Source organism: Hevea brasiliensis, chromosome 9, assembly GCF_030052815.1.
Source record: "Hevea brasiliensis isolate MT/VB/25A 57/8 chromosome 9, ASM3005281v1, whole genome shotgun sequence".
NCBI classification, from domain to species: Eukaryota; Viridiplantae; Streptophyta; class Magnoliopsida; order Malpighiales; family Euphorbiaceae; genus Hevea; species Hevea brasiliensis.
Window position 1 is genome coordinate 30,374,012 of NC_079501.1, and position 24,486 is coordinate 30,398,497.

The 24,486-nt window shown below is 32.9% G+C and overlaps 2 protein-coding genes across 2 annotated transcripts; both read right to left on the bottom strand.

Moving 5' to 3' along the window:
* Nucleotides 1-775: 775 nt before the first annotated feature.
* Nucleotides 776-8,435, bottom strand: LOC110658522 (serine/threonine-protein kinase BSK7). Its single transcript, XM_021816179.2, has 12 exons — nucleotides 8,132-8,435; nucleotides 7,983-8,039; nucleotides 7,410-7,706; nucleotides 7,104-7,324; nucleotides 6,805-6,940; nucleotides 6,291-6,424; nucleotides 6,096-6,201; nucleotides 5,742-5,827; nucleotides 3,085-3,273; nucleotides 2,750-2,902; nucleotides 1,738-1,851; nucleotides 776-1,577 (listed from the first exon to the last, which is right to left on the bottom strand). The coding sequence occupies exons 3-12, from the start codon at nucleotides 7,489-7,491 to the stop codon at nucleotides 1,332-1,334; spliced, it is 1,467 nt and encodes a 488-aa protein (XP_021671871.2). The 5' UTR covers nucleotides 7,492-7,706; nucleotides 7,983-8,039; nucleotides 8,132-8,435; the 3' UTR covers nucleotides 776-1,331.
* A 14,726-nt stretch (nucleotides 8,436-23,161) lies between these two features.
* LOC131182872 (uncharacterized) lies at nucleotides 23,162-23,924 on the bottom strand. Its single transcript, XM_058152220.1, has 3 exons — nucleotides 23,916-23,924; nucleotides 23,677-23,751; nucleotides 23,162-23,542 (listed from the first exon to the last, which is right to left on the bottom strand). The coding sequence occupies exons 1-3, from the start codon at nucleotides 23,922-23,924 to the stop codon at nucleotides 23,162-23,164; spliced, it is 465 nt and encodes a 154-aa protein (XP_058008203.1).
* Nucleotides 23,925-24,486: the final 562 nt, after the last annotated feature.

Here is a 24,486-nt window from a genome sequence, read left to right on the forward strand (position 1 = left end):
TAAAATTATATATTTAATATTCTAATTTTATTTTTATACAAATTAACTTTATTTAAAAAATAAATTACAAATAACTATACTTTATATATTCATTATGATACAATTTTAAATAATATATTTTTATATATTATTTTTAAAACAATTATAAATAAAATAAATATATTAATAATAATATAAATTACAATTATTAATATAAATATTTTTATAAGTGAGCTAGTTCACGAACTCATGAATTAGCTTTAAAATAAATCTATTTACGAATTTATTCACGAACCTGTTTAACGAGCCAGATCGCGAACTTCTTTAATGAGTCAGATCGCGAGCCTGTTCAACGAGCTAACTCATGAGCTTATAAACGACTCGAGCTGAAACCAAATACTACTAAATTTGAGCTCGACTCGTTTAATAAACGAGCTTAAAATTCAAACTTGAGCTCAACTCATTTATTAAACGAGCCAAAAATTCAAACTCGAGCTTGACTTATTTAGAAAATAAATTGAATCGAACTGAGCTTTTATCTAACCGAGCCTCGGACAGCCCATGAGCAGCTTGATTCATTTACATCCCTAGTCAATCTAGATTCGCCGAGGGGAAGGGGAGGGGCGACGGCTCGGTTAGTAGCTGCCCAATCCAAATACGTTTGCGACTCATCCACACATGCAGCAAACAGAAAGATTTCTCGTTTCCTAAGTTGAGATATCCGAGATGAATCAAATGCCATGAACTACAAAAGAACTTGTAGAAGCCACTGATATCCTTGCATGTATTTTTCAACTAGAAACGAAAATAAGACGACTCAATTAGAAAGCAATAATATGAATTCAAAAACTTCGGAACAGCATACCAAAAAATAAAAACCCCATTTCACCTCACCTTGACAACCACAACCAATAGCACTGTACATAAATTACAAGGATGGCAAGGACGACTTCTTCTATTCACCCTCTAAATGCAACTTTAAACAAGAGATGAATTCCTCTACAAACATGTAAAATCTATCCCATGAATGTCTTAAATTATTTCCCTAGATTGGTGTATTGGAAAAGGTCAGCAAACAGCAACAAGGGTAGATTGTTCATATGTGCATACGAGTGTCCCAATATGGCAAATACCCAGCGAACCGACAAAAACCAACCCATCCAATAATTTTTTGGAAAGAATTCTCCACGATGACAAGCAATCCAATCACATGCAGAAGATTAGTCCAAGATTTGCTGTGAGGCTTAATAACACTTGATCATCCTGCCTGGAAACTAAGTTTGGGTTTGCCCTTTGTAGTCATCTCAAGGAACAGCAATTCAAGATTTATTGAGCTTCATCATTTTCTATCATCAAGAGTTTGTTGTTTTTTTATTTTCATGCATTGAGCCCTCTTTAAGAGCTGCTTGTGCCTCGCTCTCCCTTCCCAAAGCAAAAAGAGCTGCTGCTTGTAAATAAGATGCAATATGCCAAATGGGGGATATTACTTGGGCTTGCAGTGCATCATTAAGAGCTTCCTGTGGCATTTCGCTCATAAGATAAGATAGACTTCGGCGTGCATAGACAGTTGGAGAAACCATGGTTCCAACCTCAATGAACTGCAAATTTAATGAATTGTCAGGCCAATTTCAGGATTTTTCTCATCATATATGCAAACTACTCTACTCTTCCCCAGTCAAATGCAGATGATTCCTAATTTTGTCTACTTCAACCAACCACAAGGGAAGGACTCTAGAAAATCATGGCAACCAATCTAACCTGAGAGTAGCATTCAATGGCAGCTCTAAATTCTTTATGCCTGAAGGCAACATCACCCTTTTTCTTTGAATTTAATGTTTCCTGCATCTGATTGGTCCACATCTGGAATGAGAGCTACAAGACAGGAAAACAACAGTAAGTGAAATACAATGCTCAATTCAACCAGTCTGGCATCATATCACAAATCAGTGACATAATATAATCAAAGAGATTCAAAGCAAGATGAATGTGTTCAATAAGTTCAAAGGATCAAATAACAATTCATTTACATACATGAAAAATCATCAAGGAAACAACAGATGAAACATACAACATAAACAAACAAATACATAAATGATAAGAATCCAAGTAACTAGAAGCTATTAAACAAATGCAAAATACACTTCCAACTGTGAAACACAAAGAAAGGCCTAGATGACATAGTTATTAAAGGCTCAAGGCGCACTAAGGCACCAAAGGGTCCTGGAGCCTAGGCTCAATGCGCAGAGCACAAGCGCGCGCCTGAGTGAGGTGAGGTGCAAAAGTAAAAAAATTAAAAAAATCCATAAAAGTCAAATAAATGTGATGTTTTTTCTTTTCCTTTGGCATATATCTTGAAATAGGTGTAAATGTAACATTTTAACCAAAAAAGATAATAATAAAGTAGTAGTATTGAAAATAGAAATATGGGAGGTTTGCGATTTTGTGTGTACTGATTTGATGAGATTTTGATGACTAGTTATCACCAGCGATACTAATTTCAAAAAGTTACTAGTGCGTCAATATAAGATTCTTACAGATCGACAAATATCAAGTTTAATTGTAGTTCTTTTTGCCAATAAAAATGCTCACTAGAGATGGAAATAAAGAAGGCATGTTTTTCTAGAACCTTGTGCCCAGAACAAAAGCGCATAAGGCACTAGGGTTTGAGCCTAGTGAGCCTTGAGCCTCAGGCGTGCCTTTAATAACTATGCTAGATGACAATATCAATATCAATTAGTTACACTTTCCATTTAACATGTCAGAAACAAACCTCAGTAGCCACACCCTCATCATCTTTATATCCAATCTTTTCTATGACCTCATGTATGGCAGTCAAATCCATTCTTAAGCACGCCTCACCAAGGGGTGACAGAGGCAAAGGTGCAGTACCATCTGGGATACCCATCAATACATGAGAAGGAACCTGCAGAACAAATTACTTAATATCATTCCCACTAGTGGATTAGAATTATTCGATCTTTAGTCATTTTATGATGGCTCTACAAGTACAAATAGAATTCTGCACGTGTTAGGATCAGTTTCAGAAATGGATAAGCTTGAAAGGAATAATAATTTCAGTTACCTAAGAATCAATAGATAACCAACCTCGGTATCCTTCTGAAGTGGAATCAAAGCCGCAACTAATGACTTTGGATTTGGCCGTTCACGAGGCTCATACTGCAAACATCGAGAGGCTAATCGCACCAATTCAGTCCCATCATCATTAGTAAATTGGCCTTCCAAGCAAGAATCCGTAAGCGTCTGAATATTCCTGTCCCTTATCAAGTCGAGTGCCTGAAATAAATAGCGCAACTTACTATTAGATATTAATTGCATGAGTATCCTAAACATTCAGATAAATATCACATTAACAAAAACAGAGAGATCATACTGCCAATTTAAAAATATACGTGGTCAGTCTCCTATCAGAAACAACTGCCAAGAAAAATAATTTAAATTTTAGTCATCAAATTAAACAAGAAGAACAGCAGGTGACTATTTCTGATCATACTATTGCCACCATCTACCTCTAGGTAAGGATCTGGAAAAGGTATGTAGCATACAGACTGCTCTCTTTTGGCTGATGACGTCAAACACCAAACCACTTTGGATATCCTAGACTAGGAATTAACAAGCCCTTATTTGTCTTTACATTATTTTCTTGAACGTTTTTTTTTTTTCCTCATCACTGACAGTTGGTTTCAACCCCACAAGCCAAACTACACTCCACCTCACCCATGAAAATAAAGGAACAAAAATACAAATTACAATACAAAAGTTTGTAGAGTTACTTTTCTATGAAATAGAAACACCTATTAGACAAGTCATTAAAACAGTCTTCTCGTGCGGTAAGATAAGAATGTATTCATCCAATCCAAAACCCAAGCTGATTATGCTTAAGGCAACTATAATGAGAAAGGGAACCCACCAAACCTATTCATTCATCGGTTACATAAAAATCCAACATTGAATTAAAAGAAGATAGTGCAAAAGCAGCAAAAAGTCAACAAATAGTTATGGCATCAGTAAATAATCAGCCAAAAAAAGCCAGATGGCAATGGCTCTGCCAACCAGAGTACCAGACCTGGTTTTCTTTCTTTCTCCATTTTTTCCTTTTCCTGGTTAGACTTTTAGGTCCTTTCATTTGAATATGAGCTGTCTTCTACAACTCAATAAATATGAAACAACTAGAAGCCTGAGGTGAGGGAGACAAGAGATCCCAAGGGCAATTACAATCATTTAAGTTATCGCCCTTAAAAATCATTGACATTGGAATCCCTTCCACCAATAAGAAAATTTTAGTGTGATAAATCGAAAGATATAAACAGTAACATGTAAATATCCCATCACTGTATACTCTCCGCCTCCCTCCCACCTCCACCCCTAGACGGAGGGCAGGTTGGGAGGTGTATTGATCCAAATACTTTCAGGAAGTACACGTAACATTTTAGGCATCTCCTCAAGGATAGTTGGTCCAAAGCATCTAAAGCTTCCTAGAAATATCCCCCAAGTGGTGCTAGACTTGCAGATTCTCTCCAACTTTGACTTTCCATCTTTGGGAGGTTGAGGAATCAAAAATATGTGGAGTCAAACTTCAGCTATTGCCATAGTTATTAAAGGCACGCCTCAGGCTCAAGGCTCACCAGACTCGAACTCTAGTGCCTTATGCGCCTAGGTGAGCGCCTTTGTTCCAGGCACAAGGTTCTAGAAAGGCATGCCTTATTTATTTTCATCTTTAGCAAGCATTTTTATTGGCAAAAATGACTACCATTTAAACTCAAACCAGCAAACCCAATTCAAGATATATGCCAAAGAAAAAAAAGGAAAAGCATCACATTTATTTGACTTTTATGAATTTTTTAAATCTTTTACTTTGCGCCTCACCTCGCTAAGGAGCGCGCCTACACTTTGCGCGTTGCGTCTAGGCTCCAAGACTCCTCGGCGCCTTAGTGCGCCTTGAGCCTTTAATAACTATGGCTATTGCCCATTTCAAAGTTCCTAGAAAACAAGGAATTACTACAGTTGCCTTGATTTCTACCCTGCACCTAAGCGTGTCTAAAAAGTAAGGAATTACTACTGTTGCCTTGATTTCTACCCTGAACCTAAGCTGCATTCCATTCTGCTCCTATCGAGTTTCAGGAGCCTTTCTATTCAATCACAAATTATGAAATGGAACACAATATGAAAAGCATTTTATTACTAAGTAATGACAAATAGCCCAATTCTATTACCAGAACTAAATTGAGGACTAACCCCAGGGTCAGTTTGTTTTAACATTATACAACCTCAACAACCTTTTATCAATGTTTAGCACTCCATTGTTTATTATTATTTGGTTTTTCTCACTTTTCCCCTTCTTTATAGGAGAGCTTGGGAAGAGGAATTTTCTTTAGCAAAGACAGAAAGATATAGCAGGCCTCTCCCTCTTATACTTTTCCATGTTCAATCATATTGAGCATTGTTCTAGCCATCCAAACTTCAGTCTCCACTACCACACCATTCCATCATCCAATATGCCAAGAAGGAAAAATAGGTTAGAGAGAGACAATAGAGCTGAATCAGAGAGAAAACAGCTGGGTTAACATTTTTATGCTATGTGTTAACTAATTGAATTAATTGGTTATATTCAAATTAAATGCTCCTCCTTGTTGAAGTATGGGGGTTTTGGAGCAAAATTTACACTTTTGAAAGGTACAACAAATCCAATTAATACATACTTCAAAATTCTCAGTAAAATTAATTCTATCAAGGAGAAAACTTACATGGCTGGGAGGAATATGTTTTCCACTGAGAAGATCAAGCAAAAGGGTACCAAAGCTATACATTACGCTTTCTGGTGTTACTCTCCCTGCAGAAAGAATGAAATATATGGGATTTTACTCTGGGCATAAAACAATCAATCAATAATGATTATGATATCTAAAGACTAAATGAGACGTGATTGAATATACAAAATCAAGATAACAACTTGATGGTAAATGGCAATGTGATGCACTATCAACTCTCTAACTCAGGAATCAGGATTCAACTGCCACAATAATTCCATGAGCCCAATAGATATCAATGAACCACAATAAAGGTGAAGTCTGCACGAGCAGAAAAATTGATCCAGTTACCTGTTCTCAGATACTCAGGAGGAGTAAATGCCAGGTTTGTACTATAACTTTTTCCATCCCTGCTGTTCTTCATAAGACCGAAGCATGAAAGTCGAGGGTTGCCCTCCTGAGAAATACGAAGATGCAAAGACAGTGATCTATAAGTTCAAACTACAAAAAAGAAAGGACATTTTAATTGATTTTACGCATACTTACATCATCAAAAACAATTCTATAGGCATTCAGATCATGATACAGGGCACGGCCTTTACAAGTACAATATTCTAGAGCTTGCGCAAGATGTAAAGCCACCCTAAGCCGCATTGCCCATTTCATTGGTTGTGTTTCCCCTAAACAAGCCAAGAGGCAAACATTGAGATGCAATTGAAAGTAATTGTAATGAAATACAAGATAGATATACCACAATAATCTATCTGCTCAAAAAAAAATTACCTTGTTTCCAAACCCAATGATCTAAAATAGTGCATTTTATTCACCCCATGATCTACCGTAAAGTGAAATTACAGAACATTCATATTCAATGGGAGACAAATTTAGATTTAAAAGGAGGACAAGTGATTACATATCAAATAGAAAGTAAAACAAACATAATCCATCTGCAATTGACAGAACCTGGATTACTATCCAATTATGAAGTATATGAATTTTGAACTCTCAAATAACACTACAAATGTTAAATCTCCAGCAAGGGCACAAAAAATAAACTTACAATGAAATAAGTGTTTTGCTAATGTATCATTGGGCATAAATTCTGCAACAAGTAGCCTCTCATCCCCTTCACAACAACAACCAAGCAAATTTGCCAGCCTATGGTTCCGAAGCTGACCAACAGCTCTTGCTTCTTCCTAAAGTTATAGAATATCAAAGTCAAGGACCTATCAGATTTCCATATACCAATAACTACAAGATTATCACATTAGTGATCATACTTATAAAGTGCATTGATGAGAATATTGCTTCCGCTGCAATATAATTTGTATACAATACGAAAAAATGTGCTTCACTTACCAAAAACTGTCTGGCATCAGGCCAAGCAGATCTATTAAATCGTTTTACAGCAATCCTCCTCTGATTCTCAAGCTTACCCTTGTAAACCACATTTGGAGCTTTTTCCCCATGTTCAGAAACTATATTCTCCACAGCAAATCCAGATGTTGCCATCTTGAGTGTCTCAATGGTGTATTCAATGAATGAGGGTGAATCATCAACTTCGTTCCTCTCCTCATTTTCTACCAAGAACAACCAAGTTAAAGATCAAAACAATTCTCAAACAACATAATAAATAAATAAATAACACATGCAGATTTCACTCACCCTCATTTTGGCCCTCAGGAACTGATCCATCAATCTCAGAAGTCCAACAACAGGCAGAGAGCTTTGAACACTCACAGCCCATCACGACACCAAAATTTGGAATTAAACACTAATTAGTCCCAAAGCCTAAAAAATTATAAAATCTTATCCAGCTCAATCACTTCATCCAGATTCACATACTAATCATGTCACCAAATTGCATGATAAATATTTCAAAACTTCAATTGTTGCCGAGATCAATAAAGAAAAGTGAGAAATTTTAGCCCCAGAATCCTTTTTGGAACAAGACCAGTTAACCTGTAACAAAAAACTAATTGGAATCAAAGTTTCCTTCTAGAAAAACATAAAAGCTACAGAACAGCTGAAGCAATAAGAATCTAATAAGTCACATTACTACCCTCCCAACAAAAAGATATCCCCGAATCAACTACCCCTTAACACCGAGACATCTCTTTTTGTCAAGTATAAAATTCCCACTTCCCATATGAATCTAAAGATCACAAAAAACAGCAAATTTCACTTCCTCATCCTTGTGAGCAACCAAACAAAACAAAACAACCCAGAAACGAATACCTCTTCTACAGCTCTTCTCTCTGAGTCAACCACCCAAGTCAATCAAATTTCAGCTCTCTGCAAGTTAAGTGATTTACTCAATCAAATCAGAAGAGCAAAAAAAGCAGAACGCACAAAAAAGGAAAAAAGAAAAGGAGAGAATTGAGAACCTGAACAGAGACAGAGCAAAGCAACAGCTGGATTCGTTCAAAAAGAACTGGAGAGTAAAAGGATATGATATTAAGGATTTGGCAAAATTTGTGAGTTTTGGAAGCAATGGAAGTGCAATTGAAAAGTGAATTTCAGAGGTGTGAATCTGAGATCAACTTAGAGAAAGAGAATTTTGAGATTTGGAAATAAGAATTCAAATAAAAATGGAGAAGAGAGTAGACAGATGGATATTGAAATATACTATTAAATGAGAATGAAGAAGAGGTTACGGGCTCATGGGTTTATTCTTTTTCAACACACATCTTTTCTTTGGTGAATATCTCATCTCTCTCTCTCTCTCTCTCTCTCTCTCTCTCTCTCTCTCTCTCTTTTTTCTTAAAAAAAATTATATTTTTTTTCTTTATATATTTCCACCGACATGACCCCTTCTTTCTAATGTTTTCTACACCTAAGCCTTTCCCATAGGCAATTGTCTATCCAATTAAATAATTTTGATTAACATAATTACTGAATCTAAAATTTGTAAGGTATAGTACACGTCTATGTTTATAGAAGGAAATAGAGTAATTCTTGGAAATCTTGCCTCTAATTATTGGCAAAGGATATACAAAGATGGTACAAATAGATGCCATTATTGAAGTAACATGAGATCCTTACATTTGGGATTTGCTATTCCAAAGGAAAAGAAGGGAAAAAGAAAGAGTACCACTTTTCATCATCCATGGTTTGCCTTCAATTATCAAGAGACACATATTAATATGTCACCATTTCAACCTCTAGTATTATTGGCCAATCTTCATTGAAAAAAGATGGGTTGCCTATAAAAATTTAACAAAAAAGAAAGAAAAGGAAAGATAAAGATGGGTACTAGTAATTGCCCATGATAGAATCAACAATAATCTTTTGCATTAGGAGCCTTCATATTTTCATGCATTCTAAGAATTATATCATCAACATGTGAATTTATGAGTAGAACACTCTAAAGGGCATTTTAAGAAAATAAATCAGATTTAATTCACTCTCGAAAGTTAATTTAAGGGGATGAATATATAAAGTCATATAAATAACACGGTATACTTATATAAAACAATGTGAAATATTAACATACCCTCTCACACTCAATATCAAATGTTTAGAGCGTGAAACACATAAGAGATTCTAATACTATTTTTAAAAAAATGAGAACGGCTCTAACTCATATTAAAAAGTTAACTTAAAAAAAAATGAGTATTCAAATCCATAAAATGGATAAATTATCATATCTCAAACCAGTGTGATAAATTAATAGGGCATATTAACCCTTTGGAAGGGCAATTACTTGGGAATGTATTTGATTTTGACATGAGAAGAATATACCTTGCCTAGATGATTATTATATAATCACACCAGTATATACCTCACCCAGATTAGATTATTACAACCACCTCATGTCTAGCTAGCTCATGAAGTACCTATTGGTCTTTTTTCATTTATATATAATATAGCAATACGTTTCTAAGTCACAATTGTAAGAGCTTACCTTCAATAACTTTCGGAATAGAACAATTCCCACTTAGTCTTTTTCTATGTTGTTGAAGTTACAAATCCACTAACTACCATATACAAATTATCAAATTCACTCTTGTAATGAAACAAAAAAAAAAAAAATCAATATTTAACATCTACATTTGTAAATTTTTTATCATCACAACCTTAAATTCAATGCAATTAAATATGCAAATTTATTAGGTATTTTAGTTTTATGGGATTTATAATTTTATCTTATATTATACTTTTGTCAATGAATTTTAAAAAATTAATTATTTAATCTCTAAGTTTTACACTATATTACACTTTAATCCCTGAATTTTATGAAATTAATTATTTAATCCCTGTAATTTAATATATAGAATATTTAGTTCCTATAATTTGAATATTTACAATAATTTTATCAATTGACAGAATGATTAAATTGTGTTATATATTAAAATTATAGGGATTAAATTATAATATATAGTAAAATTTATAGATTAAATAATTAATTTTTTAAAATTTAAGAACTCAAGTATAATATAGTATAAAATTCAGAAATTAAATAATTAATTTCTCAAAATTTAGAAATTAAAATAAAATAAAACTTAAATATCAAATTGTAAATTTCTTTTTTATTTTTATTTTTATAAATGGTGGTTAGTTGATAGTCATACATGATAAACATAAGAAGGATGTTATGAGCTGTATTGATCATATTACAAATAATAATAATAATAATAATAATAATAATAATAATAATAATAATTCATTACAATTCTTTCATTGTTCTCTCTCCCAATTTTTAAGAAATTTTTTTTTTGTCTTGTTCTGTTTAATCCAAAATGATTATTGGTATATATCAGTTAAGTTCTTGCAAACAAACAATTCTCAAAATCCATCATCTCTTACAAATACAAATAAATAAATAAATAAATAAATAAATAATATAATTAATAGAAAATGACCATTGAGCAAAATATTCATAAAAATAACATATGAAAACAGAGGTTACATGCAATATATATCAGAAAGTAACAGCCACAGCACTAAATTCTGATGTAGACTTTAGTGGATTTTCACAAGCACACAGACAAACAGTGACTTTTTTAAATATGAAAAATTCAATTGTCCTTGGGCTTATTAATGGCTTCATTTCATAGGCATTCTATACTCTTTGGCTTTGAAAAAAAAAATAATTATAATATTTTTTATATTTTTTATTATTTAAAATATTTAAAAAATAAATTAATAAAAAATATTTTTTAATTAAAAAAATAAATATTTTCAAATAAAATAATTTCTCTTTTTTAAAAAAATTATTTTTTATTTTTAAATTTTGATATTCTTAACAAAATATTAAAATACTTATATATTATATAAACATATATAGTTAGTTTAACATTATAATTAAATAACGAAAAATATTTTTTTATAAAAAATATTTTTTATATACAAATTATTTTTTATAAAATAAATGAAAATCAAATGAGAGAAAAATTTTCAATATATCACTAATCTTATTGAGAAATTAGAAGAAAAATTATAAATGGGATAGAAAGATTGATTGGTAATACTCCAAATTTCAACCTCTTTCTTATTTCTTTGCTCACCATATGCATGAAATTGATCATATTCATTGTGGCTTAAAAAAAAGGATAAGATGCAATTTAATAATTAGTTATTATAAAACAATGATTATGTTATAAAACATTGCAATTACCTATCAGTGTCTTTATCTCTTTTAATTTTGGAGTCTTCTTTATTGTAATCATAATCATGCCTTGGAAAGCATTAACAAATCAGGGGCTAGTAGTTAGGCCATTGCCAACCAAATTTTATTTTATCTTTTTAAAAGCCATGAATAGAGTTTATTGCATTATTACAAAATCTTTACTTTTATGTGTGTGTATACGATGGATTAATAAATTAAATTAAATTAATTAATAAAAATAAAAATAAAATTTTTATTAATTAAAATTCGATTTCTTTAAACTTTTTTTGTTCAATTCATAAAATGGAATTGAATCAAAACTTTTTTTTTTTTATCTCATCTACAAATTTAAATTTGAAACAATTTTTTTTCATTTAAATTATTCATTGAAATTTTAAAACATTTGTTATTTCACGTTAATATGAAATAAAGTGTTTATACTATATATAAGATTTAGGCAAATCATATCTTCTCAAGCTAATTTTTGAGGTTGACTTAAACTCAATTCATTTTCTCTATATAAAATTTAGGTAAATATCTTTATCTGTCGATGTGTTTACTTATAAATTTAATATTATAAATATTCGTATCCTGACGTTTTGTGTTATTTCACTTTATATGTTTAATAATGTGTCTAATTAAAAAAAATAATAAAAAAAAAATTATTAATAAAATAAATATCGAATAAAGTTAAAAATAACTTGTAAATCGATATGAACGAAGGATTACTTTTATTGAAAGTATTTTAAAAATAATAATTTTAAATGCATTCTATCAATGTAAAGAAAATAATTTAGTTTTGACAATATAATGTAACCTGAATATATCCTTAGCAGTTGGATCAGACTCGAGCAAATGATTGAGGCTTGATTTGAAATATATATATATATATATATATATTTTAATGATTTTGTATATAATTTTTTGATCAGGTTGAATTCATTAAGAAAAGGAGAATGATGAAAATTTAAATATTAAATTCATAAAAGAATTTGATTTGAATGAGTTTTTTTTTTTCTCTAGCAATATGTTATTAAAGTCATAATCATAATTCAATTATTTCAATAATTTTATTTGGTTTATTATGATATGTTAATTTAATTAATTTCATATTCTACGTGACTTAAATTAAATCATAAATAAATCATATTTTTATTATTTAAATTTGGGAAAAAATTTACCTAAATTTAGTGCATTATGAATTTAATGTATAAATATATGGGATTAATATATTTACTAAATGAGTCTCACTATAAATCTCATTTATTAGATCTATGGTAGATCGAATCTAAGCCAGAAAAATTATTAAATTATATAGTATTTATCTTAATTTATAAATTAATTAAATTAGCTTATAAATTTTAAAAATAAATATATTTTTAAATTTATAAGTTAAGCTTATAATTTAAAAAAAAATAGTGAAGATCAACTTTTTATTTTGATACTTTAAACTGATTTAATTAAGTATTTTACTATATTATTCTCATTTAATTTTAAAATTTTATCATAAATCTCATATAATGTTCTTTTTAGTCATTTTAATAATAAATATATTTATAAATTATTTTTTATTAAACTCATTAATTATTTATCAGTCACTTATAAATATTTTAACCAAATATATAACTGTTTAAAATTTTAAATACATATAAATTCAAATTAACTTGTAAACATTAGATTTTCATAAGTTAAGTTAAATAGTATTACACATTACATATTTAAATAGGAAAGCAATGGAGCGAAGAGCGGGCGGGGATCGCTCCTCCCATCCTAGTTTCACAGGAATTTCTGTGATGAAATTTTCTTATTTTTTTATTTATTAGCATATAATAAAAATTTATTTATAAAAAAATAAAATATAATTAAAAATATAAGATTTATATATTATTTTAATAATATATTTATATATTTTATTAAAATTATAATATTTAAATATATAAATATATAAAAATAAATTATTTTTTAATAAAAAATAACATCTTACTCGATAAAGTGGATTACGAAATTTCAGATATTTTCTATCTCTGTCCCATATAAATTGAGATTGAAATGAGATAAAAAAAAAATTAATCAAATTTGATAAAAGTATCTTTCTATTTTTAAGTTTATTATTCATAAAATCAATATTTTTTTTCATTTCGCATGCCTGAATATATATTGACAAAACCACTTCCCATTGAATTAATTACTATACAAACTCCATGATAATTTTGTCATCTAATGAAAAATTAGAAGAAAAAAAATATGGATATCATTTTAAATATGTTGTTTTTATTCAAAAACTGCAAGTCAAAGACCAACAAGTGTTGAGTTTGATTTTATTACCCAACAAACCAGCTTCTCGTCAAATGAAAGATGATGAACTGTAAGCGTTGTCGTTTTGCTTTATGATTTGCTTATCACGTCGGTTCTATTTAATATTAATATTAGAGCTGCTTTTTAAAAAAAGTTTTATTTGAATTGCCAAGGAATTCTATTTCTGTTGGGGATCAGGTAATTTTTTTAATAAAATTAAATTTGATGAATATTAATTTCAAATTATTTTTTTAAATAGTATTTAAAGTGGTAATTTTTATGAAAACCACTTTTTAGCCTAAGCCAAAAAGCTAAACAAATACCTAGTATTTATCCCGTGAAATTAGTGCAATAAGTAAAAATATAATTTTTTTTTTAATAAAGTTTAATTTTAATGTAAAACACTCAATGATTAATAATTTTCAATATATTGAATTAATATAAATAATACATATTTTAATACTATTTAAAAAGAAAATTTAATATTAATAAGTATATGCTGGTCAAAGATTTTAACTATAAATATTTTTAAAAAATAAAATTATTTTTGTTATATATACAACATTTATTTTTTAACTAGTTTATGCATATAGTTTATATTAATTATATATAATTTTAATATTGAAAAAAGTTTAAACTAAGAGATTTAAACGGTAAATTAACACTTATTTTAAAATAATCTTATTTTTATTAAAATAATTTGTAAGTTAATTTAATAAAAGCACTTAATGGTTGTTTTAGTTACATGAATTAATTTTTTTTTTCTTTTAAACAGGGAATTGGGAGAGGAAGGACTTAAATATGGGTTTGTCAAGTAAGAGATACTTCAACCACTGAATTAATTCAAGCTAGATTGCATGATTTTTTTTTTTTTTTTGCCAATAAATAGATTTATTCATTGATACAAAGGGTGTAATACAATAAGGTTTTAACATAGCCCATCAACAGAAGCCCAAGAAACACAGAGAGAAACACAAAAAGGGCTTGAGACCCTAAAAAACTAACCCTAAAAACAAAGCTTAAGGCTTCAAAAATAAAAAACCCTAGGTAGCTGGTTTCTTTCAACAGTGCCGCCTAAGTAGCAACCACATTGAAGAGACTTGCAACAGCTCTTGAAGAGAAGCGTTTCAGCTAGCAATTAGGGACTAAAGCCCTTTAAAAGCTTAGATCATTTCCCTGTGAACAAAAGAGAGAGTCGAGTGGAAGAGCTCAAATGCACACATCCTAAATAAATATGACATGATGCATGAAGATGATCATTAATTACTTATAACTAGTTTTCATTTTATTAAGGTTAGAGTTACTTACCTCTTGAAGCCTATCAATCACCTTACTCGAATGGAAGCTATCCTTAGATCTTTCCCTCAAGCTAGATCCTATAAAATCGGACTCTAGAATGTTATACAAGATTCTAAAACTCTATTCATATCATAAACATTTTATTCTTGACCCTTAGGAACCATGAAACTATGTTTTGAAATCTTAGAAAATAAGAGAGAAAAGTCAGGCAGACCCCACTTCGGTTACCAAAGTCCTGAACTTCTACTGCCGAACCTAGAAATTTTTCAGATTTTTTGAGAAATTGCATGCTTCGGCTGCCAAACCTTTGGCTTTCAGCAATAGTACCTGGAAATTTTCAGAATTTTCAAGTAAAAAACCTGCAGATTCCTTCTCCCAAATACCTCAAAACTCATTTTAAAGTTTCAAAACATAATCTCATCACATATACACATCTTTAGGGCCTAAAACAACTCATAATCATGCTTAAAGCCCACATAACATTAATCAAAATTTAAATCCTAGGTTTTCTCCAAACCCAACATAGTATATATATGAATTTCTTCAAATCCATCATGGAAAACTAGCCATTTAAGGCCCATAATACTTAAACATAACTATTCTAACCCCAAAACATTCAATTTTAACATAAAATCATAAAACCTTAACCTAACATACATAACTTCCCAAAACTCAATTGAAAAAGAACTTTTCATAAAATTGAAGTTATAGAAACCTCATCCCTCATCAAACTTCCTAGATTTACTCATTAGATAAAAAAGAATGGAAAATTACCTCTTCTTTGGGATTTTAAATGTGAGAGAACTAAAACTTTAAAGCTTGAATCTACTCTTCCACAATTTAAATGGAGGAATCCACCTCCAGATCTTTAAAAATTCAAGGAAATCTCTTCAAAGAGATCCTTGTATACCCCAAAGTAGAGAGAGAGAGAGAAAGAGAGAGGAAAGAAGAAAATCCTAAGTATTTTGGCAGCAAAATAAGCTTTAGACCCTTTTTATACCCTTTATGTCGAGGGATTTTTTGCTATTGAAAGTTCAGCTTTTGGATGCCAGAATCTATTCTGTCTAAAAGAGTACTTGAACAGGAAAAGGGGCTTCGGCTCTCGAAAGTCCACACTTTGGCTACCGAAACTCCTTCTACTATAAACACTTTCTTAAAAACTTTTAGGAAACAAAACCTTTAAAACATTTTTCTTTCTTAAATACATTTCGACCATTTGAAACCCACATACATGAACATAAACCCACATACATGAATATACTTTCACATATTACCACCACTCCTTTGTCAGTGAAGTTTCATTTTTTACTAGAATATTCTATCAATGATAGATATTCTGACATTAGAAAATGACGAGTATTGCATTCTCACCCCCTTAAGAACATTTGTCCTATAATGTTAAAACAAACACATAAAAAGCAAATGTAAGATATATAACCTACATAGAAAAGGTGGGGATATTATTGTATCATGAAATTACGGGTTTCCTATGCGAACTGTTCTATGTTGTGGCGGTTCCATAACACCTTGATCATAGGTGTCTTCTTGTTTCTCAGCTTCCTTACTTGAGTGTCTACAATCTAGACAGACTGTTCAATATAAGAAAGATCTTTCAAAATTTATATGTTTGGTTCATTTATAACTTTGTTTTAATCTAACACAAATTTCCTCAACATAAAAACATGGAACACTGGATAGATTTTCTCCATTTTCAGTGGCAAAGCTAACTTATAAGATACGTTTATGACCCTTTGTAACACTTCATATGGTCCAATGTACCTTGGAGTTAGTTTGCCTCTCTTTCCAAATTGGATGACACCCTTCATTGAAGACACCTTAAAAAGCACCATGTCCCCTCCTAAAAAACCACTTCTCTTCTATGGAGATTTGTATAACTCTTTTGTTTACTGACTACTGTCTTCAACCTTGTCCTAATTAAGGGCATAGCTTGATTGGTGACTTTCACCAACTTCGTTCTCACTAAGGCTCATTCACTAACTTCTTCCCAACACATAAGAGACCTATATTTCCTCCCATACAAAGCTTCATATGGTGTCATTCTGATACTTAAGTGATAGCTGTTGTTGTATGTAAACTCAACTAGGGGAAGGTACTTTTCCCACAATCCTCTAAAGTTAAGTACACACATTCTCAGCATATCCTCCAAAGTCTATATAGTTCTTTTTGACTGTCCATCTGTCTGAGGGTAAAAAGCCATGCTGAAGTCTAACCTGGTGCCTAACTCATTTTGAAGATAGTGCCAAAACCTTGATGTGAATTATGGTCCTCTATCGGAGACTATTGTCATTGAAGCTCTATGCAACCTTATTATCTCTGCCATGTAGACTTGAGCCAACTTATCCATAAAATAGTTAGCTCTCAGAGGAATAAACTGAGTAGTCTTAGTCAACTTGTCCACTATAACTCATATCAAGTCATGTCTGTTAGAGGTAATTGGTCACAACAAAGTCCATGGTCATATATTCCCATTTTCACTCTGGATTGGGTAGTGGATTGAGCATTCCTGCTGGCTTCTGATGCTCTAGCTTCACTCTCTAACAGACCTCACAAGTAGTCATAAACCATGCAATCTCCTTCTCTATGGAAGACCACAATACATCTTCTTTAAGTCCTGATACATTTTGGTGGCTCCAGGGTGCACACTATACTTAACATTATGAGCTTCCCTTATAATGTCTCCCTTGAGTTGGATGTCATTTGATACACATAACCTATTGCCATACCTTAACACTCCTTTTTCTATCGAAATGAAATTCACTGCTCTTACTTTTCTGTACCGCTTCTGCTATTTTCACCAACTCAGGGTCTTCATGTTATTTTTCTGCTATTTGCCTAAGGTACACTAGTGTCACCTCTATCTGAGCTATTTAGGTACCTTTGGCTGATAACTCTAACAGCAACCCTTCTCTAATCAACTGGTGCAACTCCTTCAAGATGGGCCATCTTTCTACGGATATATGTGCTAAATTGCTAAATGATTTTTGATTGAGGGCATCTGCAATAACATTTGCCTTTTTCGAATGGTACTGCATTGTACAGTCATAATCACTGAGCAGTTCTACCCATCTTCTTTGTTTAAGATTTAGGTCTTTCTACTTGAAAATGTACTAGAGACCTTTTTGGTCTTTGAAGATCTCACATTTCACTCTATAAAGATAATGCCTCCACATCTTTAGGGCAAAGACTGTGGCTGCCATCTCTAAGTCATTAATAGGATAATTAGCTTCATACTTTTTCAACTGTCTTGAAGCATAAGCTATTACTCTTCCCTTCTACGTGAGAACACATCCCAAACTCACTCTGGAGGCTTCGCAGTAGATAGTGAAATCTTTATTGCTTATAGGTAAAGCTAGTATTGGTGCTGAAATCAGACACTCCTTAAGCTTTTAAAAGCACTTCTCACATTCATCACTCCATTTAAACTTCTTATTCTTCTGAGTTAACCTCGTAATTAAAGCAGCTATCTTGAAAAAATTAGGTATAAATCTCCTATAATAGCTAGCCAAACCTAGAAAAATCTTGATCTCCTTCACTGTGGTTAGCCTTGGCCAATCTGCCACTGCTTTTCCCTTCTTAGGATTCACTTCTATTCCATTCTCTGACACTACATGTTCTAAGAAGGATATACTCTTTAGCCAAAACTTACACTTAAAGAACTTGGCATATAACTGGTGTTCCCTTAACGTCTAGAGAACTATTATTAGGTGCTATGCATGCTTTGCTGAACTTCTGGAATACACTAAGATATCATCAATAAAGATAATTACAAAGTGATCCAGATATTGTCTGAATACCCTATTCATGAGATCTATGAATGTAGTTAGGGTATTTGTTAACCTAAATGACATCACAAGAAATTCATAATGCCCATATTTGGTCAAAAGGAAGTCTTTAGAATATCAAACTCCTTAATGCTCAACTGGTGATATCTAGACCTCAAATCTATCTTTGAAAAACAACTAGCTTCAGCCAACTGATCAAACAAATCATCAATACAGGGCAGAGGGCACTTATTCTTCGTAGTTACCTTATTCAACAGCCTATAGTCAATGCACAGCCTCAAGGATCCATCCTTCTTCTCCAAAAACAGTGTTGGAGCACCCCAAGGGGAGGTACTCAATCGGATGAATCCCTTATCCACTAATTCCTATAGTTGTTCTTTCAAATCTGCAGGAGCCATCCTGTAAGGAGGAATATATATGGGTCTAGTACCAGACACTAGATTAATTTTAAAATCTATTTCCTTCTCAGGTGGCAGACTAGTTATTTCTTCAGTATCCATCACAAGAAATTCTCGTATCATAAGAACTGATTTCGATCCACTTCTATTCTCTATAACCTCTCTAACATGGACTAAAAATTCTCTACATCCTTTTCAGAGCATCTTCCTGGCTTGCATGGCAGATATCACCCCCTTCACTGATGATGTCTGATCTCCCTGGAAAACTACCTCTAACCCATCACTACCTTGTTTCTATAGTCTAAGGTAGCATAAGTGGCTAAAAGTCAATCTATCCTTAGAATGACATCAATCAGTCAATTTTAAGACCACCAAGTCAGCTAGAAAGCATTTATCCTCCACTATTATTGAACAAGCGTAACAAATCATCTCTGTCACTGAAGGATCACCTTTAGGCCCACTAACAAACAATGAACATTGTAGACTCAAAACTACTAAACTCAATTTTAAAACTACTTTGAGTTTAACAAAAGAATGGAATGCACCAAGATTAATCAAAATATGTACACTGAAACTTTCAATGTAAAGGTTACCTGACACCACAGTGTTGGAGGCATTGGCTTCTTGTTGTGTCACGGTAAAGATCTATACTAGTGCTGTCAAGCCCCTCCCTTGTGAGCCTACCATAGATGATGAAGAACCTCATCCTCTACTTTGTCCCCTTCCTCCGATTGATCCAGACTACTTAACCTAGTCTGCTGCTATGAAGCCACCCTTTCCATGTTAGGGCACTTCCTAGAGATGTGCCACTCCTGACCACACCTGTAGTATTGGGAGGTTCCAAACCTACAAATCTCTCGATGGAGCTTCCCACATTTAACACAATCAGAGGTATCTAAACCCAAACTAGATCCGCCTCCCATCCCAAGGCCTGACTTGATTCTGTTCTAGAACTCATTCTTGGCTTCTTGCCAAACTTCCCTCTTTTATCTTTCTTAGTTTCGGATGAGGAAATAGTCTTCGTTAAATGATCAAACCTCCCTACATCCGTAGCCTTAAAAATTACAAATTGCTAATTTTTTGTACTTTTTAACTTTAGATTTCCTTCAATGATAGCATTAGCCTCCATCTTTCTTACAGCATATACTATGGAATGGAAGTTGTGGGTTTCTATAGCCAAAATCAATTAGAATTATCTAGAGTGCAACCTCTGAGTGTATCTTTTTGCCTTCTTCTTATTCTTATTATACTCCTACCCCACATACTGCAGAAGCTCAACAAACTTGTTTGTGTACTCATCAACACTCATATCAGTAATCAGCCTCAACTGCTCAAACTTCACCATCTTCAGTTCCCTAAAGCTTTCCAGGAATGCCTAATTAGTAAACTCTGCCACAAACTAAGATGAGGTCATTCTGTTAACTCTATCAACAACATAGGACTTGTACCATTCTTTTGCCTTTTTACATTTTAAGGTAAAGCTAACCATTTGAATGGCCCTACTATCGCTGGTGTTCAATTCATCGACTATCATTTTAACTGCCCTAATATACTCAAAAGGATCATCTCCTTCTTTGTACTTAGAAGTATCCAACTTTAAGTAGTCTATCATCTTTGCTTTACCTCAACTACTTGTCTCAATCTCTTGTGTAGGAATTGTAAGAGCTGTAGGGGTTGGTGGTGGTATTTGCTGTCTTGTAACTTCCTTTATGGGATTTTGACTCCCCATAGTGGTTGAAGAACTTTGGGGGTACTGTTGTAGAGGTTACATGGGAAATGGGTTGTATGGTAGCAAGTAAGGTGGGTAGGGCATAAAAGGAGAATATTAGTAGTGGTCCATATACTCAGGGTTTCCAAAACTTCCCGATTGAGGATATTGATACCCAAACCCATACTCCGATCCTAGTTGTGAAGGAGATACAAACTCTAATTCATCTCTTCCTTCCTTAAAACTGTCTTCTCCTATCCTTCCCCCACCAGAAGACTCGGGATTCTCATGTTATGATGTCACGCCCAACCTATGGGCTGGACTAGCACTAGGACCTAGGCCAACCTAAAGCCCCCGAGACCCGTAGTAAGCCTAACTATTCCTTAACCCAATCCTAAGGTCCATATTAAGCCCAATTTCAAGAAATCAATTGGACAGAGTTCAGCCATAACATAGACCATCCAATGGAGAGTTTTTTACTCACCCGATTTGTAAGCACAATATATATAACAATTTGGGGAGCTCAGCTCACCCTTCACATAATCATAATAATCCTCAGTCAACCCAATGATCATCCATGCATACTCATATATCATGCTTATAATTCCAGTTAATTCATGCATAATAGATCCAAATGAATACATCACTAATAATAATAATACATGCAGAGTTCTAGAATAGAATAAAAGAACACAATATAATTAAATGCCGATAGTAGACCTGCTAAGAAGAGAGCAGGTTAAACTCAATAAAGGACCTCCTGTATCCTGGAAAAATAGGTAAACAGGAGTGAGCGTTTGACTCAGAGAGTAAAATACCGATTTTAAGTACAATTTCTATAGCTATCTAAAACTAATGCATCCTAAATAGTGGAATATAACACCTTCATAGTTTTCATACAAATCGTATCGTAAACAACAAAAAGGGTAATTTGGAGCACTCACACACCCATATAATATTCAAACAGTACATATATGGGAGCTGATCCCCTATTCAGCTATCTTAATCTAACCTCTGCCAGTGAGTACATCTCAAGCCAGACTTTCACTTAATAGACCAAATGCGGGGGCCAGCGAGATCATTTCGAGCCGTGCCTACCCCAACTTATCCATAAAAGGATCGGATTCCAACGAGTTAAGCTCCAGCCGCGTCTACCCTTCCTGTCCATATCCAATATCACACACCACACGCACGCCAACACACGCATACTACTCCAAATTACCATAAAATAACATTCATAACATTTTATCAAATAAAGATGCAATATAAAATGTGCCCAGTATTTAATTACATAAATATATATATTTATAAGTGATACATGGGCATGCCTGAATATATAATAATATTGAAATTATAATTAAAAGCAATATTTTACTCACAAAGGTAAACCAAGGTCACTGTGGTGGTTGGACGGAGGAGGAAGGCTGTGCCGGCTCACCTAACAATTACGTTGCAATTATTTAATACAATGGACTCAATACAAGCTTAAAAAGAATCAAAGACACCCTACGTTGTGTTGAAAATCTGACAGAGTTCTCCCTATACCTAGGACCTACCCAACCTACAAAAGAGCTCAAAAATACACTTTTATATCCACAAGTCACACAACCATATCTCAATCACATCACATGGCCCCTCTTGAGCCCATCCAAATAATCAACAACCACAATTTTGAAAAATTATAATTTAGTCCCTATAACTAACCCTTTTTGTAAAAACTATCCAAATGAGCTCTAAAAATTTTAAAATTTTTCCTCGCAGTCCTTAGCAATATTACTAAGCTAATACAAAAGGAATTATAATTTTCTAACTATCCATGAATATTTTATGAAATTTTATTCTAAACCCAGCACTATAAAATTGAAGAAACTCGGAGTTCAGGTTTACCTATGCCAATTCTGACGATTAGAATGCGTCCGGGGCAACTGAAAATAATGGGGTAGCCTATAACTTTAACCCAGTTTGGAATTGATTTCGGTAGCTTATCTGCTCAACCCGAAATTATAGATTCGGGTGATAGTTGAACTGCCAAGAAATGAAAGTACCTACGCAAAGCCCATAATACTAAGGATTAGACTAAAATATTTATATTTACATACAAAAATAATTATTTGAAAATTAGGGATGTTACATTCTCCCCCCCTTTACAGAAAATTCATCCTTGAATTTTACACAAGACAGAATAAAAAATTACAAGATTACATAGTGGACAACTACGGACACTTATTGCGCATATCCTGCTCTGACTCCCGGGTACACTCTTTTACCGATTGGCTCCTCTATAAAACCTTAACCATAGGGATCTATTTTGACCATAGCTGCCTCATCTGAAAGTCCACTATGGCTATTGGCTGCTCCTCGAAGGTTAAGTTTTCCTTCAACTCCACTGTATCGGGTTGTAACACATTGGAAGGATCAGATATGTACTTCCTAAGCATGAAAATGTGAAACACTGGGTGGACGTGAGAAAGGCTTGGTGATAACTCCAACTGGTCAGTAACTATTCCAACTCTATCAATGACCTCAAGAGGTCCTATGTGTCTAGGTGGCAGCTTGCCTTCCTTCCCAAACCTCATGACTCCTTTCATTGGGGAGACCTTTAGGAATACATAATCATCCACTACAAACTCTACATCCTTTCGCCTAGGATCTGCATAGCTCTTTTGCCTGCTGTAGTATCTTAGCTATCATCGTCATTTCACAGCAAAACTCATACCTCAAACCACTCCTTAATCTTTTTCTGACATCTTCAGTACTCACTATACCTCCACTGTGTTTGACTTGATATCTCATAACTTCCATCAGCTTTGGTGCTTACCTCTCCTTCATTGTGCCCTAACATATCTCTTAGTGACTTCAGTCCCTTTACCTCTGTTTCAACAGTCTCTGCTTCCTACAGACATGACTTATGTTCCTTATCATATAGTATCCTATAAGATGCTTTTCTATAGCACTTATCATAGGTATCTTGTTCGATATCTTTACTTGTCCTATGGCCCCAATGGTCAACACCTATGCATCTTCTCATTCCGATAATACTTCGAATTCCCAATTTACTTGTGTCATTACTAAGGTCCTCAAATTAACCCCAGTCCATCCTATGTAACTAGTTATGTAGAGCTCTATCCAAGTATTGAGCGTTCATATTCTATCTATTAATAATAAAAAGTGGGCTGGGCCTCTTCTCTATCCTGACAAAAGTTTACATATTCCTAAGCCATCCTGTAACACCCCAATATTCATCAGTTTCGTACAGTTAACTATTCCAACGCCTGATGTCTGTTCGGACAGTCAGGATGTTTAGAACCATATTTAAGCCATCTAGAAAAGCCATAAATAAAAATTAATAGAAATTATATGAAGGTGAAATGGAAATAAGAAAAACAAAGCATAATAAGTTAAATGAGCCGAGGCCACAGCGATGGGTGACCGAACTGGGAAGTGACTGTGAGCTCAGTTGCTACCTTGATTTCGTGTGGGACCCTATGGCACCTCAGGCTTAAGGAAAATTGCAAAGCTAATGGTAGTGTGAAAATCACAGAAAATAATAGAGAACCAGCTCAAATAATTGAACTAGAGTTCCGGGAGCCATTTAACATTATTGGAAAAACGGATTAGACCGGTAAGG

What these genes read in the sequence shown, in the direction of transcription:
- LOC110658522 (XM_021816179.2), bottom strand. Translation starts at nt 7,491, where the DNA reads ATGGGCTGTGAGTGTTCAAAGCTCTCTGCCTGTTGTTGGACTTCTGAG. An exon ending in CACTTCAGAAGGATACCGAG is followed by an intron (nt 2,903 to 3,084) that starts GTTGGTTATCTA and finishes TTTGTTCTGCAG; the next exon opens with GTTCCTTCTCATGTATTGAT. An exon ending in CCATTGAATGCTACTCTCAG is followed by an intron (nt 1,578 to 1,737) that starts GTTAGATTGGTT and finishes TTAAATTTGCAG; the next exon opens with TTCATTGAGGTTGGAACCAT.
- LOC131182872 (XM_058152220.1), bottom strand. An exon ending in TAGGGCACAATGAAGGAGAG is followed by an intron (nt 23,543 to 23,676) that starts GTAAGCACCAAA and finishes TGACGATGATAG; the next exon opens with CTAAGATACTACAGCAGGCA.